Source organism: Scophthalmus maximus, chromosome 10 (genome assembly GCF_022379125.1).
Source record: "Scophthalmus maximus strain ysfricsl-2021 chromosome 10, ASM2237912v1, whole genome shotgun sequence".
NCBI lineage: Eukaryota > Metazoa > Chordata > Actinopteri > Pleuronectiformes > Scophthalmidae > Scophthalmus > Scophthalmus maximus.
The window spans coordinates 9,849,620-9,874,875 of NC_061524.1; the positions used below are offsets into that span (position 1 = coordinate 9,849,620).

The following is a 25,256-nucleotide window of genomic DNA, read 5'->3' on the forward strand; positions in this document are numbered from 1 at the left end:
CAACACACACACACACACACACACACACACAGTCCAATCACACTATCTCTACTGCCCCTCTTAACCCTTTTCCCCCTCTCCTCTTTCCTCTGTATCCCCCTCACGTAGTCAGATCCCAGGACTTTTCTCCCCTTTTTTTGTCTCTGATGTCCTTTCACATTTAAATCCCTTCTTAGCGTTTTTTTTTTTTTTTATTCTGACAAAGGAGCAGCTCCATGAACTGGCTCCTGCTGGCGTCCATGGCAACAGCCCCTCCGGTGCACCCACCCCTTCACCCCTCATCAAGGCAGTCCCTGAACCCCAACCGACCTCTTCAAACCACTGGCTAGTGGCTACCCCTTATCTCCAAAAGTCTTAGGTTGATTTGGTCGGTGGCTCTCGGAGTAGGGCTTTTCTCTGGCTTCTTCACATTAATCTTGAGAACTGAATACAGAATCAGAAACCAATGATTGTTTTCATTATCATTAAATCTGCCAATTATATTTTTTTAGACGATGGATATTCAAAACCCATCGTCGGGCTCAGGCCTCCGGACATCGGGCACAAGGAGGCTGATGCTAGAATGAAATCTGTGACCTTTCAGACCTATATTCCTTAGCAATATAATAATATCTCAGAATATAATACATTTAGTTGCAACATTATAAAGTTAACATGCATGGCAAAAAAAAAGGAAGCTTCACGGAAATTCCCATTCAAGTTTCAAAATCTTGCTTTTACTAGGAAATCTCAGCACTGTTTTTGCATCGCAATCTTGTTGCTAAATATATATTTTGTTTTATTCTGTGTTTTTCCTCTTTTTCCCTCCATCCTCCAGCATTCTGTCCCTGCTGGCTCAGATTCCTCTCTTTGCCTGCTGCGGCACACTGAACAGTCCACCGAGACCTGAGGCACAAGCTGGCACTGGCAGCAGCTCTTCCCAGCCTCTTATCAGACAGGTGTGAGACCGAGCTGCAGAGTGACACACACACACACACACACACACACACACACACACACACACACACACACACACACACACACACACACACACACACACACACACACACACACACACACACACACACACACACCTAAACACTTGAACCTTCCAGATTAACACCAGCCAACGGCAGGCTAATAAAAGTCATTGTGTGAAGGCCATATATTCAGCTCAACTGCCCCCTGGCCCCACCACAGGCCGACACGCTGCATTTGTTTAGAGTTCAATTCCATTGCCATCGCCACAGCCACACACACACACACACACACACATTCACAAAAACACACACACTCCATGTCATTATCCGGCAAGCTGACAGTTTTACACTTTTACAGCTGTTCTCCTACTGTGTAGATATCACAGTGTTACAGAAAGGTAATGCCCCTGCAACTCCTTCTGACACCTTCACACACTTACATATACAACTACCAACAGTTTACCGTAAACTGTAGTTTTAATTCGTAGTCTATAGTCATCATAGCTGATAGTAAAATAAACAGTCTGGTGACTATGTAATCTTATTAAGTAAGATACAACGTACAGGTGGAAACTAAATGTAGAGATGTCAAGATGCCAAGACAGCAATTAAATCCCTACTGTGCCAAGAAACTCTTCAAGGAATAAAACATCTTTGGCTGGCAAGCATCACTCCACTTTCTTCAGTCTGTCTGAGCATGAAAGACTCATCCTTGACATATAATGTGGCCTTTATTTACTTAACTATTTTTGAAGTGTTTATCTCAATGCTGATCAGAGCTTCTTTCTTTCTTTTTTTTGAGGAACAGAGTTTGGCAGGGAGTCGAGGAAAAGTACAGCCAAGCCACGAGCTGACTTTTGTCAGCTGCACTCTCAGTCAGCCTGCGGTTCCAGCGTGCCTGGTGCCACATTTATTCCACATTATATGCAAAGAGGGGCCTAAACAGACCGCAGAGCAGAGAATACCAATGTTAAAGACACACACACACACACACACACACACCCCTCCTGTGTGTGCTGCGATTGTTATTCAGCTCAGTCATAGTATTTTAATCGCTGTGCAAATGGAGAGCGCCTGGACAAGGTAAACACTCCCATAGATACTGAAGTGGCTACAGCGACAACAATGGGCCTGTTGTGGAGGCCTTAACCAGCGCTCGCTCTACTTCTACTGTTACGGCAGCCACAGGTAAACACACTAGCAGGGGCCACCAGGGGTGCAGGCGTGGGCTCTATAGAGACAACAATGATATGCAATCTGAGGAATCTACTGCAATTACTGCTCCCACACACAAACACACATACACACACACACACACACACACACACACACACAGGCAGCGGTGTGACCATGGCTGCAGGGCAGAGAGGGCTGGAAATCCTAAATATCTCTGTAGGGGGTTGTTATTAGGACAGAGAGGGGCGGGTCCAGCCAGGCTGTCTCCCTGACATGTATGTCCTACAGGTGACACCGGAGCAGCCAATCGGGAGCAATGAACACAGGGTGACTGACCACAACACTGAACTGAAACGTGTGGAAGCGCTGATTCAATCAGCTGCAGTAAAAAAAAAGAAGAAAAAAATCTCTGTTTGCTGTGTGCAGCAGGGAAACTGATTTCACCGATTCAGGATCAGACAAGAAGACCAGGTTCTTTGTGCCCTGTTGATCCCTCACCATGTGACCCGCAGGTCTAGCCACTTAATCTCCAGTCACATGACTTCACCGCTGCCCAGCGCTCCGTAATCTCTCCATCTAAAGGAGAAGTCAAATATGCACAAATCCTCTTAGAACTTTCCTGGTGGATTGTATAACCCTGGAAAACCCTCCCTTGTCTCCCGGACTCTCTCTCTCTCTCTCTCTCTCTCTCTCTCTCTCTCTCTCTCTCTCTCTCTCTCTCTCTCTCTCTCTGTGTCCTCTCTGTGGCCGTCCGGGCAGCATGGGGCCCTGAACGCATCAGCTTGGAGCCAAACAGTGTGAGACAGGTCAACAAATACAACAAGCGGAGAGGAGAGCTCTGCCGGTCTCTCATTAAGGAAGGTAACAGCGATACCTGACCTGCAGGGCAAAGGGCAACACAAGGTACTGAGCTTGTGTGTGTGTGTGTGTGTGTGTGTGTGTGTGTGAAGACACAGAGGGAGATGGGGGAGGTGGCTTAAAAAGTGATGCTCTCTTGTTGCCCTAACTTACAATTAGTATGCTGATTAAAGCCCAGGGACAAAGGGGTTTGGAATGTGTCTTACCATCCATCACAACAACTCTAATTAGCTCGTCTCTGACCAGACTCCAAGACTGGAGACAGAAAAAGGAGAAGCCGCAGAAGAAAGGGAAATAAGAAAAAAATAACTAGAAGACGGCTTCTCACAAAAAGTTTCTAAAAGTAAATTCTAAAGAAAAAAATATGGCTTTAAAATATTTTAATTCACAAACAATGTTGTGACTAGAGAAACAGAGCAAAACCCCAAACTGTGTTTCCCGACATCTGCCTTTCCCTTCTCCTTCCAGGCACGCAGAGGCATTAGAGAGATGCCAGCACAAACATCGTCCCACCCTCCTTCACAGCTCTCCCTTGTCCTCCCTCACGGGGTCACAAACCTGCCCCTAACACTCACGTATACCCTCAACAACCGACATCAGAAAGAGAAGAACGACAAAAGATAAGTGTGAATCACACACCTCATAGTGAGGACAACAACAGGCCAGCCATGCCGAGGTTAGTTGTTCCCCTTGTTGTTGGTTTTTTTATTTCAAGCCCCCAAAAATCTTACAGGACCACCAATCTTTCAAAAGAAGAAACAAATCCTAGTTTATTTTGTAAGTATAAAAGTAACAGAGTAAGCAGTGAATATTCACTCCGTGTTATTTTGCTATCCCAGTCTTCAAATGGATGAAACTCTCCTCAGATTTTTATCCTCTGACGTTAGGTAAGTTGAAGACATGGGTTCTAGAGAAAAAATACAGAAGTTAACCAAATCTCTAATGTCAGGTTTAAGGGGGGGGGGCAGACTTGACAGACTTACACCTGCCCTCTAAAAACAAACCCAACAAATGGTTACCCTCCGCCCCATCTCCACCGCCCAGGGTCCCCATCACCGTCCCTTCCCGTCCCCCTGCTGCTCACCTTCAGGTTCCAGAGTGGCCTCCTCCTCCTTGGTGGCGGTGAGGGGCGGCCGGGCCACGCTGACCGTCAGCAGGGACAGCAGGACAGCGGCCAGCAGCCAGGCCCATGAGGCCATCCCGTTAGTGGGGGCTAGCGCTCCCCATACTCCCCTTCTCCACCTCCCCCTGGACACTGATCCCATCTGAGGGGGTCCGCCCAACCATCAACTGCAGCCGGGTCGGCCTGTCACTCACTGGAATTCACCCAATCACCTGGGCTGCGGAGGTAAAAGACAGAGGGAGGGGAAGGCAGGAAAGAAGGAGGTGACAGGAGAGAGGAAAAATTCAAATAAACATATTAGTGTGGAATAATTAAACAATTTAATTTGAAAGAACTTGTTTCATCACCTCTTTTCCACTTACTTTCTTTTTGACAAAGTCAGACAGAAAGACCAACCAATAGGAAGCAACAGAGGCTCAGTGTTCCAAAATGCTGTCAAACAAGCCATGCCACAGACATACCGAAGCTGTGAGGCACCGGCAGTCAACACACAACCACCTTGCATCTCCCATTATCTCTCATCTATAATTATATGCATTGAGACATTTCTAAGAAAACCAAATTAAGAAACACTGGAGCTCTGTGAGGCTTTTTAATCACGTCAGCAGTTCGTGAATCTCACAATGCAATATCATCCTGACATCAGACGTTCTCCAAAATTATTAAAATACTCTGCAGTATCATTAAACACTCTGCTTCAATTTTTTATTTTTTTCAACTGAATTAATACAGTTGCGCCAAAACCTGTTGCGCACACTGCCGCAGTCGTGTAGACTGCGGTCGCAGGCTCTTGTTGTGTTTTCCTGATTTGACTACGGGACCAGTAAACCTTCAGTTGAACGCATGTTTTGCAATATCGGGCCACGCACCGATCTGCCTCGCCAGACACCTGCGGGTCAACCGTGCCTGACGCGCCTCCGGAGGCTTGGTGACGTCACGCGTCCGTGCGCCGCAGCTGGACGCATCGATTGGGCTTTGCCCGCAAAAACACATGCAATGAGACCTTTTAGAGAGCGAACCTGAAATCGCGCACATCCTGGCTTTTCTTTGAAAAAAGAGGTAAACTCCCTCCGGGGAGCAACACGAGACACGGACGGAGGACGAGAACACGATGTTGAGCTGAATCCGGGAATCCACCGCAACTTTATTAGACAGAAACGCACGCGCTCGACTTCGCGCTTGATGGAATCGTGTCGGCTCAGACAAGCACGAGTCAGGGATGAATTGTAAACCGGTCAGTGGATAATTCAGCCTTTGCACTTACCTCCAACAGGACGAAAAAAAAGCGACCGGTATTACCCAGAAAGCTACGCACGGTTTACATCATTTATAACGTGCGTAATGACTCCAGAACGATGGAGAAACGGAATATTCTACAGGTATCAAATACAACTGGAGAGGCTGGAAAGAAAAAGGAAATGCACTGATAGATACAAAATGAATCTAAATAAGGTGAACAGAGACCGGTTCAAAGAGCTGATGTAGCCGAACTTGTCCCGTTTGCCATGTTGCTGACAGGACATTTGGCTCCATGCGGGACTTTGCTCCATACATGACCACCGCCTTCACTTAGACCCCGGGCTTTGAATGAAAATTTCTTGGCACTGGCTGAATTCCCATTGAGATTCAAATCAGTTGGCTTTTTCCACAATGGGGGCTCATTTGGAGCCGCTCAGTGATTTAGGGCTCCGGCCCCAAGCAGTGAGAAAACAACCGCGGTCACTGGATAATTGGCACCATAAATGCAATGTAGAAAATGAAGCAAAGTAATATATAACCAGGACACTTGTTAATGGGTCCTCAAGTGATGGCGCAAGGTGCTGTGCTCGCCCCCCACCTTTTAAAATCAACACGGATTCACTGAACCAACTCAATTATTCTAATAATAAAGGATGATTAAGAACAATAGACTTCAACATTTGAAAGCAATGAATTATTATGTGTTGTATGCAAATTTAATGTTAAAAAAAATCTCAAACTGCTACATTTGCATACAGACTTGGGAAAAGTCTCCAAAAGAAAACTGTACACATTAGTGAATAGTTGTCAATCCCACGGGGGGAGAATAGTACAAACCCAAAAGCGCGACGCATGTCTACTATCACATAACCAATTCGTCACGACAGCCGAAATCGTGACAGATGCGACCGTGAAGAAGCTGCAGAGTTTTCCCAGCTGAGCTTTATCGTAAACAATCCAGAAAGAAGAAAAAAACAGGCTGCTTACCAGGGAGGAGTGAAATCGTGCAGATCTGTGTTTTGGCATGCACAGATAAGGGAGGAGAGAGCATGAGCTGAATCCTGAAGGAGGAACGACTCCAACTCCACAATGCACCAAAAAAAAGAAAAAGAAAGAAAGAATCTACGAGGCGCTGCCTTTTCTTTCAGCTTTCTATTCCACAATCAACCGGCATCGACTCAGAGCAGAGGGTATATTCCGAACCGGAGGGGCAGTGTAGTCCAGCGCCATGCAAAGAAATCCCACTTTACACGCGTTATCCTTCGAAAACAGCTCGGGAGCCCATTCCGCTGTCGTCGTCCCCCCCGAGCCCGAAACTTTCCTCCCCGTCACCGAGTTTCTTCCAGTGCGCAAAACATGCCCCAGTGTTCCCGAGCCGCGCACTTGTCCGGCGACAAAAGAGAGTTTGCAGCTACTGCGGAGGCAGCGCGGGGGTTGACGTGTCCACGGGGGACAGTTGTCCGAGGCGAAGTGACATAGAATCCATCAGTGAGCGTGTCTGGCGTCTCCTTCCCCTCGCCGGCCGACCGTCCTTCGCACTGTTCCTCGGGAGCTTTGTCAGGTTTGCTGGGGTTTTTTTCTCCTCCTTACGTCGCCGCACACTTCCCTCCTCCTTCACTCCAGTGGGTGTCATCCCACCCCCCAAGCAAACCCGGTGTAATTCGAGCCGCTTCCTGCGAACTGCAGCGCTGTTGCCTGCCTGCCTGCCCTGCGCCCGGCCAGGGAGGACTCGCTCCAAAGCGCGGGGCCGCGCCGCGCCGCGCTCCGCTCGGACCGCGGTAACAGCGCCCCCCAGTGGCCTATAGGCGTAACATCAACGGGAGGAGACGCACTAAACGCACAGAGACGCACAAAGCATCCAGTATAACCCATTACGTTTAGCTGAAGTACTCAGGCCTAATTTCTTCAGTAAAATTGAAAATTAAGGTAAAATATAATTTGTTTCAAGATCGTTGGATTCTGAATTCGACGCAGCAAAAGGAACCTCACCATTTTTTGGCATAGAAAGCATATAATCAGATTCTAAATATGTCACGTACAAAAAGCATCTGCAGTGAGAAAACAATATTAAGATATACATCAAATAAGGTTTGAGATATTTCACAACAAGTCGAGTACTTTTGATTGTTATCCGTCATGTTTGTCAGATAGCTAGTTCCTCAGTAAAGAATCTGAGTAAATACTTTATCACTTTCCACCAGTGAGATGTTGCGTGAAGTGTGAGGCATCAACCAAACAGTCAGAGTCGGTCAGCATGTGTGGACACATGTCTTCCACTTTTAGAACAATGTCCGATGGTGACTGAGGTCTGTCCCGTGTGTCTTATTCTAAAACTAACATATCAGCAACATCAGGAATAAAATTTAAGATCAACTACCTGATTTATTGTCATGGTTTTGTAGCGAAGAGAAAATAAAATGCAAACACAATATTTACTGCATTATAAATATAGATTTCATGTGGAGTTATGCCTTTGCATTTCAGATATTATGCATAAAAGTGACATATGTAGTCAAGTATGGACTTCATAATTCTACTCTATGACTAATTTCAACAAGAGTATCATTATTCATCCCATAACATAATAATGCAAGCATCCAGTATTTCTCTCTACACTACTTGTGAGTACGGCATGATAACATGAAAGCAAAATGCAAGAAGATAAGAACTTAAGTTACAGAAAAGGGATACAACTTTTTGTTTCCTGGTTTGATGCATTGAGAATAAGAATAAATAAAGTTCATAATTTTCCTACAAATCTGTGCGCAGCTACCCAGAGAGAGACTGAGGGCTGGCCCCCTGCAGCTCGTCCCCCTCCGCTTCAAGCTGTCTCCTGCATTGGTTCAGGCGTCCGAGCGCTCTGAGGGGAGGGTGGGAGACTCGGATCTTCCACTGCTGAAGTCCTCTTTTTTTTTTTAAACAAGGGAGGGAAAATGCTTCCAGTCATTGTGAAAAGAGGCACTAACAAGAGTTGGGTTTTTTTTTTCTGAGGCAAAGGTTTGACCTGTGAATGGAGCGTTCTACGTCTGTTCCCCTCTCCTCTCCCATCTCTGCCTCCACCGGTGAAGCCATCAGACAACAGTGGAGCTGACAGGGTGGCTCGAAATAAAGAGCGAGCGAGAAATGAAGTCTGAATTTTTTTTTCCAACAGTGGCACAAAATACCCCCCACTGTTTCTCCCTCTCTACTCCCACTACATTAGTCTATTTACAATTGCCCAATTTATTTTCCACTGCTCGAGCATCTCACAATAGAAAGAAACCTCATCAAGCAGAGTCTCATGGGCCTTTGACTGGGAACTGGGTGGACTCAATGCCCCTCCACTGTGGTATCTGTCAACCTGTCACTGTCTCTCTTCATCTCCAATCGTCTCTCTTCCTTAACCCCGCGGCGCCAGCGGCCACAGGGTTCGGAATGAGAGGAGAGAGTGAGAGGAAGAGAAAGTGAAAAGCTAATGGCTCGCCACCAGCCTTTCAGGCCAACGTATTGATTCCTTGCCACCGTTGATAGAAATCATCAGGAGGGCGGAGGGCTGCAGAAGTTCTCGGATAACCACGTGTTAATGGTGAGAATTCCTCCCGTTACTAAGATGATGGAAGCTGTGAGTGATGTTCGAGCCATTCACCCGTCACTAAACATACCTCCTGCTGCTATGCAAATTTGAGATGCTGTTGGAGCGAGCTAATCAGCAACCAGCCGTTACTTCCCTTTGTCCATGGACCAGCTAATTGGTTCACATTAAAGTCCCTCTCCGGTCTGAAATGTGTTTTGACTGGTGTTTGCTTCACTTGTGTGAGTTTCACTGTACGGAGTGAGGTGCTGTATGCGCAGGGTTCGACACAAGAGGGTTGTTTTCACTTTCAATTAAAAGTACATGCAGTCACTTTTCATCACAACTAGTTTGGAAAAGAATCATGATCCAGTATGCAACTTACAAGTGTGAAATGAAATAAAAAACACACACTAAAAAAGACTTTACACAGTGAAGTTTGAGATAACTTGTGTCCCGCTGCTTGACTTTTAAAAAGACGATTGGATGTGTTGCCATGTATGTTTATACAGACATTCATGGTGTCCAGAGGATACATCTTAATGACTTTTGTGATACACAAGCAACAACCCACCTTAACGTCACCCGTTGGTTGGTGAACTACCATTTTGAAGCCTCTGGTTTAGCATTTTGGCCAGCGCCATCTTGTTTTTTTGAAACCAGAAGTTATCATAATTGGAGGAGGGGGGGGGGGGGTGGCCAGACTGAGAGTTCGTCTACTAGCTGTCAATCAAACATTATCCATAATGCATACAGTGTTTTATGGTCTATTTTACAAAACGAACATCGTGCTGTGTTGAAGAAGACGTGAAACTAGAGATTGAGATCATGAAGTCAGCAGGAGAATGTTTACTGATGAAGTGCCGAAGTCTACGTCCATTTTTATATACATACCCTGACTTTTCCTCAAAGTCCAAACTTACAAATTTACCACAATGGCTAACATTGATTATTATACACTCACAGAGCGATTAGAATGGCTGTAGACTCTGTGCTTTATTTCTTATCCCAGAGATACGAAGGTGTTTCCATCGCAGTTCATGCAGGGTTATGGCAGATTAGTCTATTTTAAGCAGTCGCAGTCGTCATGACATCTTAACAGTGCTACATTGTTGATGCTATAGCCAATGGTTGTGGTGTGTATGCCTGTATTGCCAATCAACCATTGTACAGCACTTTTTGTTACTGCAGGGGCACGTTAACAACCCACTCCCTTACAGTGAACTGGGCCAGAACTCCCTCGGTCTCTGCGAATGCGATAGACGTATAAATATTCACTGTTGAAAACCACTGAGTGCAAAACAGACTACAAAACTTGTTCCCCTTTGAAAGATCATTCTTGCTTCTTCCTTGAGGGTGCTGCACTTAATCATGAATGGCAGGGATATGTTATTGTAACTCCACTATGCCAAGTCTTGGAGAGACTTCTCCTTTTTCTCCCGATATATCACTGACACTATATAATTAAAAGATCAAACGTAGGTGAGTCATATCCTGTGCAAAATATGAAACAAATGCGTAGAGCTGTGTGCGGTGGGGGAGGGGGTTGGGCCAGAATGTAGAGTAAAGTAAGAAGGAGATGCACGCCTAGGGGTCTAATTTGAACCATATAGCTCCTCTGCAGCCGTGTGGCGACGCAAACGAACCCCGACAGAAAGTGCAAGGTGAAAGTTTTGGTGTTCGGTGAGACGGGGAAAGAAATTAGTAATAGGAGAACAAGAAATGGGTCTGAAAGTGGCAAACTGTTCCGAGAAAAAACTCTTATTCTCATCATGTGGGCTCTCTCTGGACATGTCCTCGATCCGGGAGGCCAGCGCTTACTGCTGAACCCTCCCACTCCACCCAACGTGAGCCCCATCACACAGCAGAGTCCCTCGTCTTTTAGCCCAGGAGGCATCACTCCATAAGTCTGCGGGTCTTCCTCCTCAGTGTCACTGATATGCCATAATAACCTCGTCCAGACAGCCAGGCCTCCGCTGTCGTCTCCTCCCCCTCAGCAGGTAACAGAGAGCAGGGATAGAGGGAGTGGATGGAGGGGGAGTGGAGGGTCAATCATCCAGATTCCTTACATGTTTCCACCTCAGTACTTCAGAGTGTTTGAAATAGCTGGGATGCCTGCAGATTGAGCTTGCAATGTAGCTCAGCTAAAAGGAGAAGAGGTGGGGGCGTTGATGTTTCCAGCTTGAAACTGGGAGTTTGGTAGTTTCAACTCCCTCAAGCTGCACTGAGACTCAGCGAACAGCGGCCGCAGGAGGCAGGACCATGGAGCACGCTGCAGTGCTGCAGAATACCTCCCGATCGAAAAGTCTGCTTTCCCTCCCACCTGACTGGCACCATTACACCTAATAAAAATAACTTTTCTTCTGAAGACTTTTTTTTCTTCTTTTTCAAGGGGGAAACTGAGAAATGCTGAGTGGAACTGACAACTTTATAACTCTATATAAAATGAAGAATGAATAGATTTTTTTTTTACTGGCATTCTAAAAATTCAACAAGGATTTTCTCCCTTCGCCCATCTTCTTTCAAACATCAGCATTACACGCACAGACACACACACACACACACACACACACACACACACACACACACACACACACACACACACACACACACACACACACACACACACACACACACACACACACACACACACACACACACACACAAACACACAAACACACACACACACACACACACACACACACACGCACACACACAAACTTTGCTAGACAGAACTTCAGTTTGTACTGACACTGTTGAAGTTTGGTCAGTTCTTCAAGATTTTCCTAAGTAAAACTATGTGACATTCTGAGTTTTCAGATATCCATTAGTTCACAGTGACAGTCAAGTCTTTCTGGAAAAAGTCTTTCTAAGCGCAATAACGTGCCATTTCTTCTTTAATATTATGTAATGTAATTATTAAGCAGTATCTTTATTTGGCAGTGTGAGATGAGAAGACTGATACCACTCTCATATCTGTATAAAGTAATATAAAGTAAATAATAGCCAGTTACCATAGTTTAGGATTGAGACTCTAGACAAACAAGAGCCTTGCACCAAAATCTCATTAAGTTGAACTATTGCATCAAAATGACAAGCAGAGTTTTACCTGGGGTTGTGTGCTGGACTGTTTCTTGGTTCTGAGCGAGCGGAGATTCCAGGAAGTCCCTGTGCCTAGAAAGAGATAATCTGGCAAATAAACCACGGTAAATTGGCAGATTATCAAATTTCACGCCTCAAATTTTCACTTTTAAGTTTAGCCGCCCTAAACTAACCTGCTGAAGACTGTAGCTTCATAGTAGGCACAGATCCGTTCGTCCAACAGAAAGTAAATAAGCATAAAATATCTTCTGTTAAAAAAAAGAAAAGTTAGAAAGTTAGAAAGACGGAACTCTCATCACTAAAATACCTTTTTAGATTAGACTTCTATACTCACTTTTAGGCCGGATTACTTGATCAAAATGTATGTAATTTACTGATCCCCATTGTCAGAGGGAGTTAGATATTAGTGCTGACTGCAGTGATCCCTATACAACTCCTCGCCTGCAGCAGCAGGAAGTCAGGTTAAACATTTCACAGTGTTCGGCGCCAAACCTTTCCACAGAACTAGCAGGATGTGTGCTTTGCAGTGCGTGTAATCTACTTTTGTCACCAGCAGCTCTACCCGGTGCGATGAAAAGTAACTGATGCTATCTCTGAGGATGTGCTCATGGACTCTCTTTTAAGGCAGTGGGTGACTTTCACTACATGTTGCAGGCAGGTGTTTTCTATTGTGAGTCTTTGCACCATTCAAAGACGAACACAGCCTGTCATCTCGCTGTCGGGGACAGTGATGAAGCGAGGAATAAAGAGGGCTGAGTCCAGAGTGCCCACCTCGGAGAGAGTCATGCATTCCAAGCATACATGTCGCTTTTATTGTGTTAATAGATTGAGGGAGGCCCAGTGAATAAATCACGAGGTCAGGGAATGGGCTGTCTGGCCTTTGACCCCTGGGCTGAGAAAAGACTCTGCTCTATGTCCTGATGTCATCAGCGAGTCATTACCGCCAAGGCTCTCAACACCTCTGCCATCCCACCCTAACTCAGTCCGCCAAGCTGCTATTGGACAAGCCCCCTGGCCGCAGCACCTAAATCACTCTATAGGGCAACAGTTATAGAATTGACCTTGGCTTGGTGCTGTTTTCCCTTCCCTGCTCCCACATTTAACTCTGTTTATTGTTTCTCTGTGTCCCCTACTCGCTGCCAGGTCCAGTGGCGGGGGCAAAAGATATTGTACGCTATGGGAGCAATAAATGAATATTGCTCAAACATGTTTTATTCGGTGCCGTTTGTTATATCTTACAACTGCAGTTCGCATAGGGGTTCTAACTATTTTAGAAAAGTATGTCCACCGACAGGACTCGTTCTCCTTTGTGCCAGTTATCCGAACTGTTTATTTAGGAGAAGTTCAGTTATGTGTCCGTGTGAGTCCTTGTGTGAGTGACAGACTTCGTGAAAACGAGACTCGGGCCTTGAGGTGGAGCATATGTTTTCTTAAAGGACGATGAGGTGAGCCGAGGTTAACTATTTTGACCGTGAACGGCAATCTGAGGCCTAATTTGAGCTGAGCGGTCTCCCGAGGGGTAACCTCCTCACCGGGGCCCTGACCTTTGACCCCCTCGAGCAGCCTCTGCACTACATCCAGAGAGATAGATACAGGAAGAAAAGGAGAGTGACAGACTCATTAAACGTGTCTTCGACCTGCATCTTGACAAATAACCCTCGTGTACACACAGAAAATACTACAGCTTTAAAAAGCACAAGGAACAATTTTAGATAATATTTTTTCCTTTTCTGAATGCATTTGTGCATGTCGTGTTCTCCACTGTTTATGCAGTTTCCTGTACTCAGTAACAGAGGAGCGACTGTGAGCATGCTGGCTTGACTCAAGGCTTCAGGTCGCAGCATGCCCACCTCCAGAGAACAGACTGGCAGATTTACATTGTTGTCTACCACATCACTCTGCACTTGCAAGTCCTAATCATGCTGTTGAGCAATGGCATCCCCTGAAAAACCCATCTCTCAGCATCTACAGGGTTTGTATGTCTCCCTCCCTCTTGCCCACAGCAATGGCAGAAACCCTGAGCTCTGCAAAGCAGGGTGGATTAAAAACTCCTTCTAGGCCTATAAAATAACCGAGTACTTATGAAGGCACCTGGATAGACTCCTCTGCAGAGATGAATGCACCTCAAGACAAAAGAGCTATTGACTCACTCATTTATATGAAAGATTATGACTACACCAACCTTGGAGACTTGCCGGAAAAAAAGTCTTTAAGAATCTGTCGTCACGTAAACAGACGTTTATGCCTGAACATGTGGTGGCTAATGTACACTTCTCTCATCCTCATTGAAAAAGTGCACCGTGCAAATAAATTAATCTCGATCTCTCGATGCTCTTAGCAGTTTGGGCGAGCCTGTTAGTGCATATTTCATCAATCATGATCAAATCACTCTGGAAAAATGGGACGACGCCAACGCGCAGAGCTTTCCCAACAGAGCAGCATTTTAGCAGAGAATGATTGAATTGTAAATGTGGTTTGTGTTGAACTTGAAGTGCAGTGTGGTTAGAGAGCAGCAGAGAAATGCAGCTCAGAGGTAATGCAATGTTTCTGAGTGAAGAGTTTATTTTATTCTGGCTTTGTTTAATGTCTGCAGTAAATAAATACATTTGTTATATATCTCTTACAGAAGGTTAAATGCACCTTTTAAAAGCTACTTCAAAAAAGTTATGCAGAAAAAAAGACACACCAAATAGATTTTTCGAAACTCAAATCGATTATTATTGATCTGAAAACAATTAACGAGGCCTTAGGTTATAACGTAAATCTTTGAGTTTTTTAGACCCATAATCATAAATGATTACAAACATAGGATCATGTTTCAGGTTTTCCCCCAAAATAATCTGATAAAACATTTACGATTACTTTAGTATTACCTATTGTATGAAGCCTACTACAGCTGAGAAGGTAAACTGTCGACATAAACAACCTGTAACAGAAAGTATTCTAAAATAATCTATAGCACTATGGAATCAGAGTGTTTGCTGTAATTAAATGTGCGACCAGCGCAGTGCAGCAGTGTGAGAAATCTCAGCCTGTAATTACTGTAACGGTGAAAGTCAACGAGACACACCTAGTAAACTGATCCCTGAGAATCGCGATGTTCACACTGAACGCCCCTCCCCTGCCTCTTCCTCGGGCTGCACATTTGAGCTTTGGTAAAGTTGCAGGAGAACTCCCCCTATCCCTCCAACCCGACCCCCTCAAAACACTCCCAAAACTCCCCCACCCCCAGCCTGGCCTCTCCTCTCCTCTCCTCTCTCTCCCTGGCCTGTGCTCCCTAGCATGATCCGTCAGTCCTTTAGTATGTCACCGTAATTCACAGTGACAACAAACAACTGCCCATGCCACACACTACCCATGATCCGGGGGGGGGGGCAGAAGGGGACATTCAGGAGGGGACAGAGTGAAGGAAAAGAGGGCAGAGGGTAGAAAGACTAGAAGGGAAGGGCCAAAGGGGAGGGGGAACTATTGTCATGTATTAAACCCATTATCTGTCATATCTGTTCAAAGGCCATTTAATATTTCCTGTTATCCTGCTACGCTGCCATGGAGAGGAAAAAAAAAACCTACAATTAATATTTCGCAATATGGCTGTTGTTGTTCTGAAAGGTCACAATGAGCCTGACAATCAATATGGTCCTGTCAGAGGGGTTGATAGGTTGAGGACTAGTAGGTTGGTGACCTTTGACCCTGAAGCAAAGGAAAGCAGTTTCAGTCTCACACCCCTTCTCTTGTACAAGTACAAGTAGAACCCTCTTCTCCTGTGGGACCTCGAGCAGACAAAGGCCTGGGGAGGGAGAAGGGAGCAAAGTGAACAATACCAATATAAGGAAAATAGGAATGTAGTGGAAATAGGAGGGAGGAGGGAAGGCTGGAGGTAAAGGAGCATTACCCAAGGTTCAGCCGAAGACAAGGCATAAATCAAAGATGGCGTGAAAACATGGCACCTCTGGGCTCTCTGTTTTCCTTTCCAGCCGAGGGGCCAAATTGCTCTCGAGCAGAGCGCAGCCGCTTCTGAGGCTTGATGTGCTAATAGTACTGATCAGTTGTTGTTTGTCTATCATTACTCAGAGGAGTCGAATCAATCAGGGTGTAAACATTAACCAGGGCAGAGAGAGCTGGGCGGCGGGAAACTTTGTCAGGGAGAAAGAAACAGAAGGAATTCACTCACACATGGTTTGATACACAGGGAAACTTCTAAACCAAACAGTGACTGGTGAAAGTCCTTAACCTTTAGTTCAATTCAATTGGTCACTCTGCCTTTTATCTGTATAGTACCTCAACCATATTTGGTGAAAATGATGACATGAATTTCAGATACAATGACGAAAAAAATAAGACTTTTGACCCCACTATTCATCTAAAAAAAATAATTTGTTTGAAAAAATAACGCATTTTAAGCCGCACCAGTCTGAGGAAATCTGTGAAAATATCTTTTAATGCCTTATCTCCCAATGTTACAAAGAGTGAAAAAAATCAATCCAATGCCATTTTGTCTGCACCAAAACCTAATAGGTTCTCACTAAGCCAATGTACAACCCTTCCACCAAGTTTTGTGGAAACAGGTTCAGTATTTTTTGTGTAATTCCGCTGACAAACAAACAAACACGGACAGGGGCGACAACATAAACTCCTTCGTGGAGGTAGAAAAAATATTTACACCAAACAGAGACTATCTCAGTCAGTGATAAACTTCCTCCTCATCATGCTCACAATGAAACGAACAGAGAGGATGTGTAGCTTTGTCGTTGGATGTGTGTTGTGTGCATTTGTTCACAACTGTCAAGTTTGTGTGCTGCTGTACACAGCAGAGTTGTTGAGAGTCGTAAGAGTAGTGAGTAAATACAGTGTAGTAGAGTGAGAATGATTAAGAATTACATATAGTACAGTGAATTATGAAAGAATATTTAGTAAACAGAGTAGAAGAGCAGTGTAAAGAAGAGTAACAGAGTAGAACGGAGTAGGGGTCCGGACTACGGCGGAGTAGAGTCAAGTGATGTAGAACAGGGTAAAGAGGAGAGTAGATTAGTTGAGAAGAGCAGATAACAGTAGAGTCAAGTCACGTCAAGTTGAGTTTGAATAAGAGACGAGTCATGTAGAGAGAACAAGAGTCGAGTTGAAGAGACTCAACTTGGCAGAAGGGTACAGAAGAGTAGGAAGTCAAATAGATGAGAGAAGCATGGAGTAAAACATGCAGAATACAGTGGAGTGGAATAGATTTCATAGAGAATAGAGAGCCGAAGCTTTATTATTCCCAGAGGTGCGTCATCAGCGAAGACAAAACACAGAACACACTGATGGCAGATGAGCTGATTTCATCTCTTCTGCCTCACGCTACAAGGCGGGCAGCGAGCGAGCAGCTGCCATCTGGGTGTCAGGCTGCTCGGCTGGTGGGTGAACTGTCTGCCTGCGGTGTGGAGGTCTGTCAGGGGGTCTCGGGGCCATGTGTCCCCTCCGAGGGGGGCACAGGGGTCCTGGTGGGTCTCGCAGCCTGTGACCATGATGCCTGCTCCCCTGACCCAGAGCGCCACCCCTCACCCCAAACAAGACGCACGCATCCAAACACACACAGGCACAATACCAGGTCAATGGCCACTTGCTCAATCCATTAACACTCTGTTAGCTTTTATATGAGCTTACAATGTTATGAAAAGCACATGTCCAAAGGCTGCAGTACAATGGAGAAGCTGGCGTCCAGATTCACACTCGGGGGTCTGGTATCAGTAATGCCAATACACTACTCAACCACTAAACAGGATGGAAATAGCAGTTCTTACTCTTCTTTTTGGGGGGTTTTGGTTTAGTTTTCCTGTAAAACCATCTTAAATCATAATCATCTATACCTCCATTATAGGTCCCATCTCGAAAGCCTCCAAGTAAAGAAAGAACCGATCACACCACAGAGCCACCATCCCAAACACCCGCACACATTGCAGTTATTAAGACACGTACAAAACAAAAGATGATGCAGACACAGTTAACAGGTCTCCAGACTCAATTTAAGTCCAATTATCCTCTAGGTTCTCTAGAATCGAAATAAGAACATGGTCTGAATCTACTAAATCGATCACAGACAACTGAGGGGACCTGGCTTTCATGACTTACCCTGTGTCCTTGATTGTTTTAGTCAATCTGCACAATGTAATACACCGTAAGGTACATTTCATCGATTAAAAAATGTAGTCTTACTCAAGAAAGTGAAGATAAAGTTTTTTGAGGTAACAAAGTAAAGCTTGAAACATTTGTACTATGTAAAAACTGAGTCACAATGCTAATAGTGTGCTGCACCACACCAAGAGATGTATGAAGCGAACGGCATGTTCGCAACAACAAGTGCACATAAGTACATGCGCACAGAGCCGTAATTGGGCTTCTGAGAGTGAAAGGAGCCGGTGTGGGCCCATCTGCCCCCTGGTATCTGGGCTCTGTGTTTGGGGGGCCACGGGCAGACCGCTGCTGGTGTGGAGTCTGAATAGGCCGGCAGCTGAGCTAAAAGAGCTGTGTGCACACGGCCTCCGTGGCTAATCTGCTAATGTATTCCAGAGGTCAGGAGGGTTTCGCACCAAATCAATGGAGGGATTTACACAGCTTTCCTCTGGAATGTGCTCCATCCGCACTCTGCTTCGGGGAAAACATCCACCTCTGCTTTGCCAGGCCGTCCCAATTTTCCGCGGCATTTAACCACAAAAAAGGAAGAGCAAATTTGAAAATAACTGAGTGAGAGAGAGAGAGAGAGAGGGGTGCAGTTTTACGTGCCCACCCTAGAAAGTCAGCAGCAGTAGCCACAGCTTTGCTGCCGAGGTGTTTTGAGGCCCCCTCAAAAGCAATGACGCGCTCTTTCATTTCTATGTCCACCAAACAACCCCTTTGGTATTTCAGAGTTCACTGACACAGAGATGACTGAGCGGTGATGTATGACGGAGCCGGGCCGTTACATATGCGGGGGAAAGGTGAAAAGACAGGGGAGAGACAAAGGCTACATAAGAACAGCAGTTTTTTTGAACTGTATCCTCTCTAATCCAAACGGACCACAGAGAGGCCTCAGCGCTTAGAAGAGAGGCGAAGAAGCAGGGCTTTGACATAAGAGCTTGAAACCCAAGATCAACTGAGAAAATCTGTGTGCCATCAGCATCTACAGTTCGTCTGCTCTTAGAGAAACGCAAATACGACTGAAATGCTGCGTCCGAACACCTCAGAGTTGTAATGAAAGAAAACGTGCGCACCGCGAGGTATCATGCTGTAACTAACCAGACTTCCTATACCATGTAAAAACACAGCCTCCGCTCATAAAATATATACATACAATTAAGCGGGAATTATAGCACACTGTAAAAAAATATTGTGGAGATATTTTGGGGAGGGGGAGGGAAAGTGGCTCACTCTACAGCCTAGTACTCACAGTCTCTGATATGAGATCATGGGAGATATTTCTCCTTATCTGCAGTGTTTCTGCGCGTGCGTGTATGTGTTGTACGCGAATGTGTGCCAGTCAGGTCTTGCGTGCGTCGGAATGCGCCGGGGTAATGCGGCACTCGATCCCTCCTCTCCTCTCTGTCTCTGGCTGCTGGACCCGGGCTCGGCTCAGGTCATAAATAAGCCGCCCTGGATAGAGGAGGACGCCCAAACCCAGACGCCCAGACGCAGAGCACAGGGGCCCTGGCCTCAAATCCAGACAGCCCAGCTTGGACCAAACCAACCCAGACACAGACACACACACACACACACACACACACACACACACACACACACACACACACACACACACACACACACACACACACACACACACACACACACACACACACACGTAGAGACAGAGAGCCGTGGCGGCTCACTTTCACTGCCTTTAAACTCAGTGGTAGAGGTCAGAGGTCACCTTCATATAAATATGTTCAGCTCCGTGCGCTTTGAAAGGGAGATTGACGATGAGCTCCAACAGGACTTCTTACGTTATTCTCGCACATACAGTAACTGTCTCAGGGTGAGGTATGTTTTGCTCCACTCCCACATGGAAGGTTGATTAAAAAAAAAAGGAGAGGAGAATTCTGTGTAAATAATGGATTTAAAGTATATAGATCTTCGGAGGGATGAACCATAAAGGCAGATAATGATTGTGATCTTTGCCTGAAAAATTTGCACGTGTTAATCTGACAAGCACGGGCCCCCCACACCTGATATGTTGCATTACATGTTAACGCCATCGTGTCTCACAAATCACAACAACACAAGTATCACATACTTTTCTGAGCCTTTTCAAAAATGCTCCCCACTCTCTCTCCCGTTTTCTTGCTTTGCCATTTCTTCCTATCACCGAGCTGATGTCTCTGCGAAGGCTTGTTTCACTGCTGCAATGCTACATGATCTGTTTACCAATACTGTACTTACAGCTGCTGGGTAGAGGGAGGGGAACGACAAATGGCTGCTTTCAGGGGATCACAACTGACTCGCACAGTTAACCTCAGCTCAGTTTCCAGCTGCAGCGCTAATGTGACTCGATGATCTCAGGAGAGGGAACATTTAAACACAGGGTACAATGTGTGTTTGTGCCAACTAGCCTGGCACTTTACTAACGGTTAGAGAAACAAATGGAGAAAGTTTAGTGAATGCATTGAGTCATTTTAATGCAAAAACTGAATTTACCACATCAAATCACCATAGAGCAATAGCTTGTAGCTGTGGAGATCCTCTCAACTGAAAGCACCATTGGTATCAAATGACAGGAAAAGCCCACAGATCACAACTATTTGGATGCTGAGCTATTAAACTTATACATAGTATAGTATAATACTAGTATAGTATCATACTAATAATAATATAGGCCTGCTTTTTTATTGAACTGAACAATAAGTTCGGAGCAGAATGTCGTGGTTTAATGATCATTGATGCGTTCACTCACTGATTTACATAATGTTTCTATGCTAGCTATTCCCCCTGTTCCTCAGCATATGTTGAACTATTGCTTTCTGCGATTAAGTTGAATTATTCATTTTGATATTGCAGAGATTGAAATCGGAGCGGCGGTGAGCTTTATCCTCATCTCAGGATCGCCATCTCAACCCATCAAGTTCACCCCCAGTTCCCCCTCTTTGCTCATCCTCCCCTCTCCACATGACTCGCCCCCAACCCTGACTCTTGTCCCAGGCTCCATCCTCCTCATTGACACGATCTCTCCATTCATGTGCCAGAGCGTTTCCTGTGCACGGGGTGACGGGGGCACAGCAGTTTGATAAACCCATAAAAGACCCCCCATGTTAGCCCCTGAAGGCCCCGGATGGCCTCCGTCACCCGTTCCCACAGGCCGCCTGTCTGTCAGCCCCTCTGACTGACAACGCACGTCAAGTTCACGCCATGACGCTCACGCCCACTCCGACTACACCCTCCCCCCCCCCGAAAACACCACACACATTAAAAATCCTTCAGCCTGGCGTGCCACTCACTAATAGGACGGACAAAAGCGTCAGCCTCACACTCTTGCCCCTTGTCAGTGCAGCAGTGGGGGAGGAGGCGGAGGAGAGTGTGCGGGCACGGTGCCCAGTGACTCCACCTTGTCCAGTCATGAATAGTGTCTCTTTCCATCTTTTCCTCTGGCCCTCCAGACTCTTTGAAAGGGAAGAATGCCCCATGCTAAATCTGCACACAAGGGATGGTGGGCAGTGTGAAAAGGTTGACACCGATGCCACCCTCCTCCTGGCACGACGACACAGGGGCTCTCGGCAGGAGCCGAGGGAGCACAGACGGGATATTAAATACATCTGGGACCAATTCGGCTACTGAGTATCAGGCTCCGATTTGTTTTTGAACTTTTCACTTCTTACTAAGGAGTTGGATGAAAAAGGGGATCTCATTTTCATTTAATGGCTCGGGGGAGAGATGGAGGCTCACACCAAGGATTTGCCCGTTGCCAGCAAAGACTGTCTTCCCTCGGAGGAGCTTACAAGTCTACAGTCAGTTTGCACAAGTCATAAGATAATCTTTAGTGATTAGTACACAATAAAATGTGTTGTCATTGCCGTGTGTCGTTGCAGCTCAAAGTTCACTGTGCATTTCCCAGCATTCAAAGTTAACCGCTTTCATGTTTACGTTTTGATCAAGTTACATAATTATTATAAAAAATCATGTTCAGTGTTTTATTTAGAAACCGCGTAATATTTCATACTTACCAAAAGGATAACTCTCCAAGAAATCTTCTCATTCTCATTCTCTCCATCTGTCCTGGTTTGCATCCTACACGACCCAGGTACCCGACCACAGCGGACAACCTGGCCAGAGGAGGACACTCCTGTCTCCAGACACATCAGGATGATGGAAAGTCGCCTCAGAAGGCCTGGAACTCAGCTCACCCTTGTCTGAAGCCAGCTGCTTTAAAGACGCAAAGGAGAATTAAGAGGAAACTTATGGGAGGGAGAGAGGAGTCTTTCTGTCAGGAGATGAGATAATCTGAAGGGGCAGCGTCACTCACACACACACACACACACACACACACACACACACACACACACACACACACACACACACACACACACACACACACACACACACACACACACACACACACACACACACACACACACACACACACACACACACACACACACACACACACACACACACACACACACACACACACACACACACACACACACACACACACACACACACACACAGGTTAATGCAGTGGAAAAAAAAAACAACTCCAAGAAAAATGTATTCTGGAAGAGTCACATGGGGCGATATCTTGGAGGGATAATAAATATGTCTTCCCTAACGAATGCGAGTTAGTTTCAGTGTCCATGTGTGATGGTAATTTCCACAGCAACGACAACCTGGTTCCAGTGTTGTGACCAGGAACAATGGAGGTCACACATGACTATCTCTGTGTCCTTTCCCCTTTGTCTCTGTGTATCTCACTCCATCTGTCTGTCTCTCCAGTGACAGCAAATACTATTATCATTATTTTGTATTGGAAGAAAAGAAGTGCACAAAAGACATTTATTCTGCTCCTTCTGCTACTGTTTTCATTTTTTGGTTCTAAGTCCAGGGCGCACAAAGGATCAGTTTTCCAGCCTCAATCCACTCCTCGTCTCCGCACGCCGTCCGTTCAGCCAACACGGTCGTCTCTTTTTTTTCGCTGCTTCATGCTGTCTGGTGAAGCTGGCACCGATGGCTTGGAGAGCTTTCCTGTGCTGAAGTTTCTTGGGTTCTCTACATGTGTGGTATAGACCATCTTCTTCCCTGCTCTGTTTACTGAACAGTAAAACCCGGAGGCCACAGACCGACGTGGGCTCACTCTGAGGCTCCCCGTTCCCACCAGAAAGGAACCCATTTCATGAAGAATAACACTAATATCGTGACCAGAGCCCAAGACACTTCCTTTCCCGCAGCTCTGCAGATCATGTTTTCGTTATATTATTCTTCATATCACGGTATTGGCCGCCAGAGTGCCTCTTAAACACGAACCCCAAATTATCGGGTTGCTTTTTTAAAAGCGGTGCGCTTGAGAATCTAAAGCTCCTCAAGCGGTGCGCTTGAGAATCTAAAGCTCGTACCAACAGTAAAATTCATTCTAACCCCAAAACAGTCTGGAAAAACAAGCCCCTCTGCGGCATGTTGGGGTCCTTTAAGGGCTTGTAAGTGTCTTAGAACTGCCTTGAAGTGATTATCGGGGGAACGGACGACAGAGGGAACAAACCAGAGAGAATCACATTAGACGACAAGGAAAGGAGACCATGAGAAAAAGAGCACGTAGAAGGTGAGAGAAACGCAGTGAAGAGAGATGAAAAGTGGAGGAAAAAAGAGGAAGGAGAGGCCTGGTTTTCTTTCCCCCAACTCGGATTCCTGGGTAATGACTGTAATGGTGCTGAGGCTCAATTCGCCAAATGAAACAAGAGGCCCAGCCAGCCTACATGTTTATTTCTCTCCATTTTTCATCTTTTCCTTTTTTTCCCCCCTCCCCATTTCATTTGTGACATAAAAACCATATATACACAATCTGCATTTAATTTGTATGGCAGCTCACTTTTTTCTTCCATTTTTTCCCCCCCTCATCTGCTACCCCCCTACTTTTTCTTGCACATTCAGCAAAGTCCTCCGGCCAAAGCAGGGATGTGTGGCTTGCAAACCAGCGAAGGGGATATTTTCGGAGAAATCCCCTCTGCCAGCAGCGCGGCCTCATACGCTGACCTGAACAAGCGTCTGTTGAATCACTGCTGAGAGACACGTTGGTCCATACCGTCTTTGTTTTAGTAGTGACCTGGAGTCACGAACGCCTGGTGAGAATAGTGAAATCTTTCTCGTATTTGGACACGGCTGAGTGCCGGTACGGAGGAATAGTCGGTGAGTTCCCGATCATGCGTCTGCAAAGTCAGCAGTAAACCTGCAGAGAATACTTTAAGCCTGCACACTCACGCACGTCCAACACCCCGACGTGTGTGGAACAGTTTGTGTTCTGTGAGACTGATCATCTCTGCGAGCCACTGATGGGCCCTGATCCAGCGTCCACAGTGGCTGGATGAGAGCTGGCCAGGCTGCATGCCACAAGGGATTTCTGGGATCACTGAATCTCTCCCTCTATCTCCGCATGGCTCAAGGGCTCCAGCTTTTGGAGTGAGCATGATTTCTGGCCGCGGTCCTTATTTGGTTCGATTTACGGGCGCCATGTAGCGACCGCAAAAGTCAAAACCCAGACATGAGTTTTCTCTCTCTGCGTTCACTGTCCAAGCAAACCACATCAACCCGAGTATTAAATACAATTGTGGTTTATATTGATGTATTGGCTGTTACCTGAGCTCCCATCGCTTCACATCGTTCTCAAACTTGTTTTTAAGGGCACTCTTACATTTACAGCATCATTTACTGCACTTATTGGGTAGAAACTTAAAATGATAATAAAACCTTCTCACCATGGGGTTAGATTCATTTTGCAGAGTATTTACATCTTTACTGGGGCTGCTATGAGCACAACACCACTTACTAAATAACAGCATAAAGATGGTCATAAAATTATATTTCCAGACTCCATTCATTGTGCTCCACTACCCCAATCTGTGCCCCTTCTCCTCATCCATTTACACATGGCAGCTCCACCAGCCTCTCCCGCTAATGTCCTGAGTCACGCAATTTGACAGCCTCTGCCCACTTTTTCTTGCCAGAAATAAAAATATTTGTTCAGTTAAGTGTTTCTGCAAATGGCTCCCTCAACGGCCTCACGGGGTGACTGGAGTTCACATGGACCCGTTCCTTAATGACGGAC

At 45.8% G+C, this 25,256-nt stretch overlaps 1 protein-coding gene across 6 annotated transcripts in view; it reads right to left on the reverse strand.

Annotated features, from left to right (window-relative positions):
- fgfr2 (fibroblast growth factor receptor 2) overlaps positions 1-12,238 on the reverse strand; it is a 43,147-nt gene extending 30,909 nt beyond the window's left edge. The window contains exons 1-3 of one of the 6 annotated variants that reach the window (XM_035606625.2): positions 12,181-12,238; positions 12,015-12,079; positions 4,078-4,333 (exon numbers count right to left, since the gene is read on the reverse strand). In XM_035606625.2, the coding sequence (XP_035462518.1) occupies positions 4,078-4,258 (181 nt within the window). In that variant the 5' untranslated portion in view covers positions 4,259-4,333; positions 12,015-12,079; positions 12,181-12,238. Of the gene's footprint in view, positions 1-4,077; positions 4,334-6,342; positions 7,040-12,014; positions 12,080-12,180 lie in introns of those variants that run through there. The other 5 variants (XM_035606628.2, XM_035606626.2, XM_035606627.2 and 2 more) reach the window with 5 other exon arrangements.
- Positions 12,239-25,256: the final 13,018 nt, after the last annotated feature.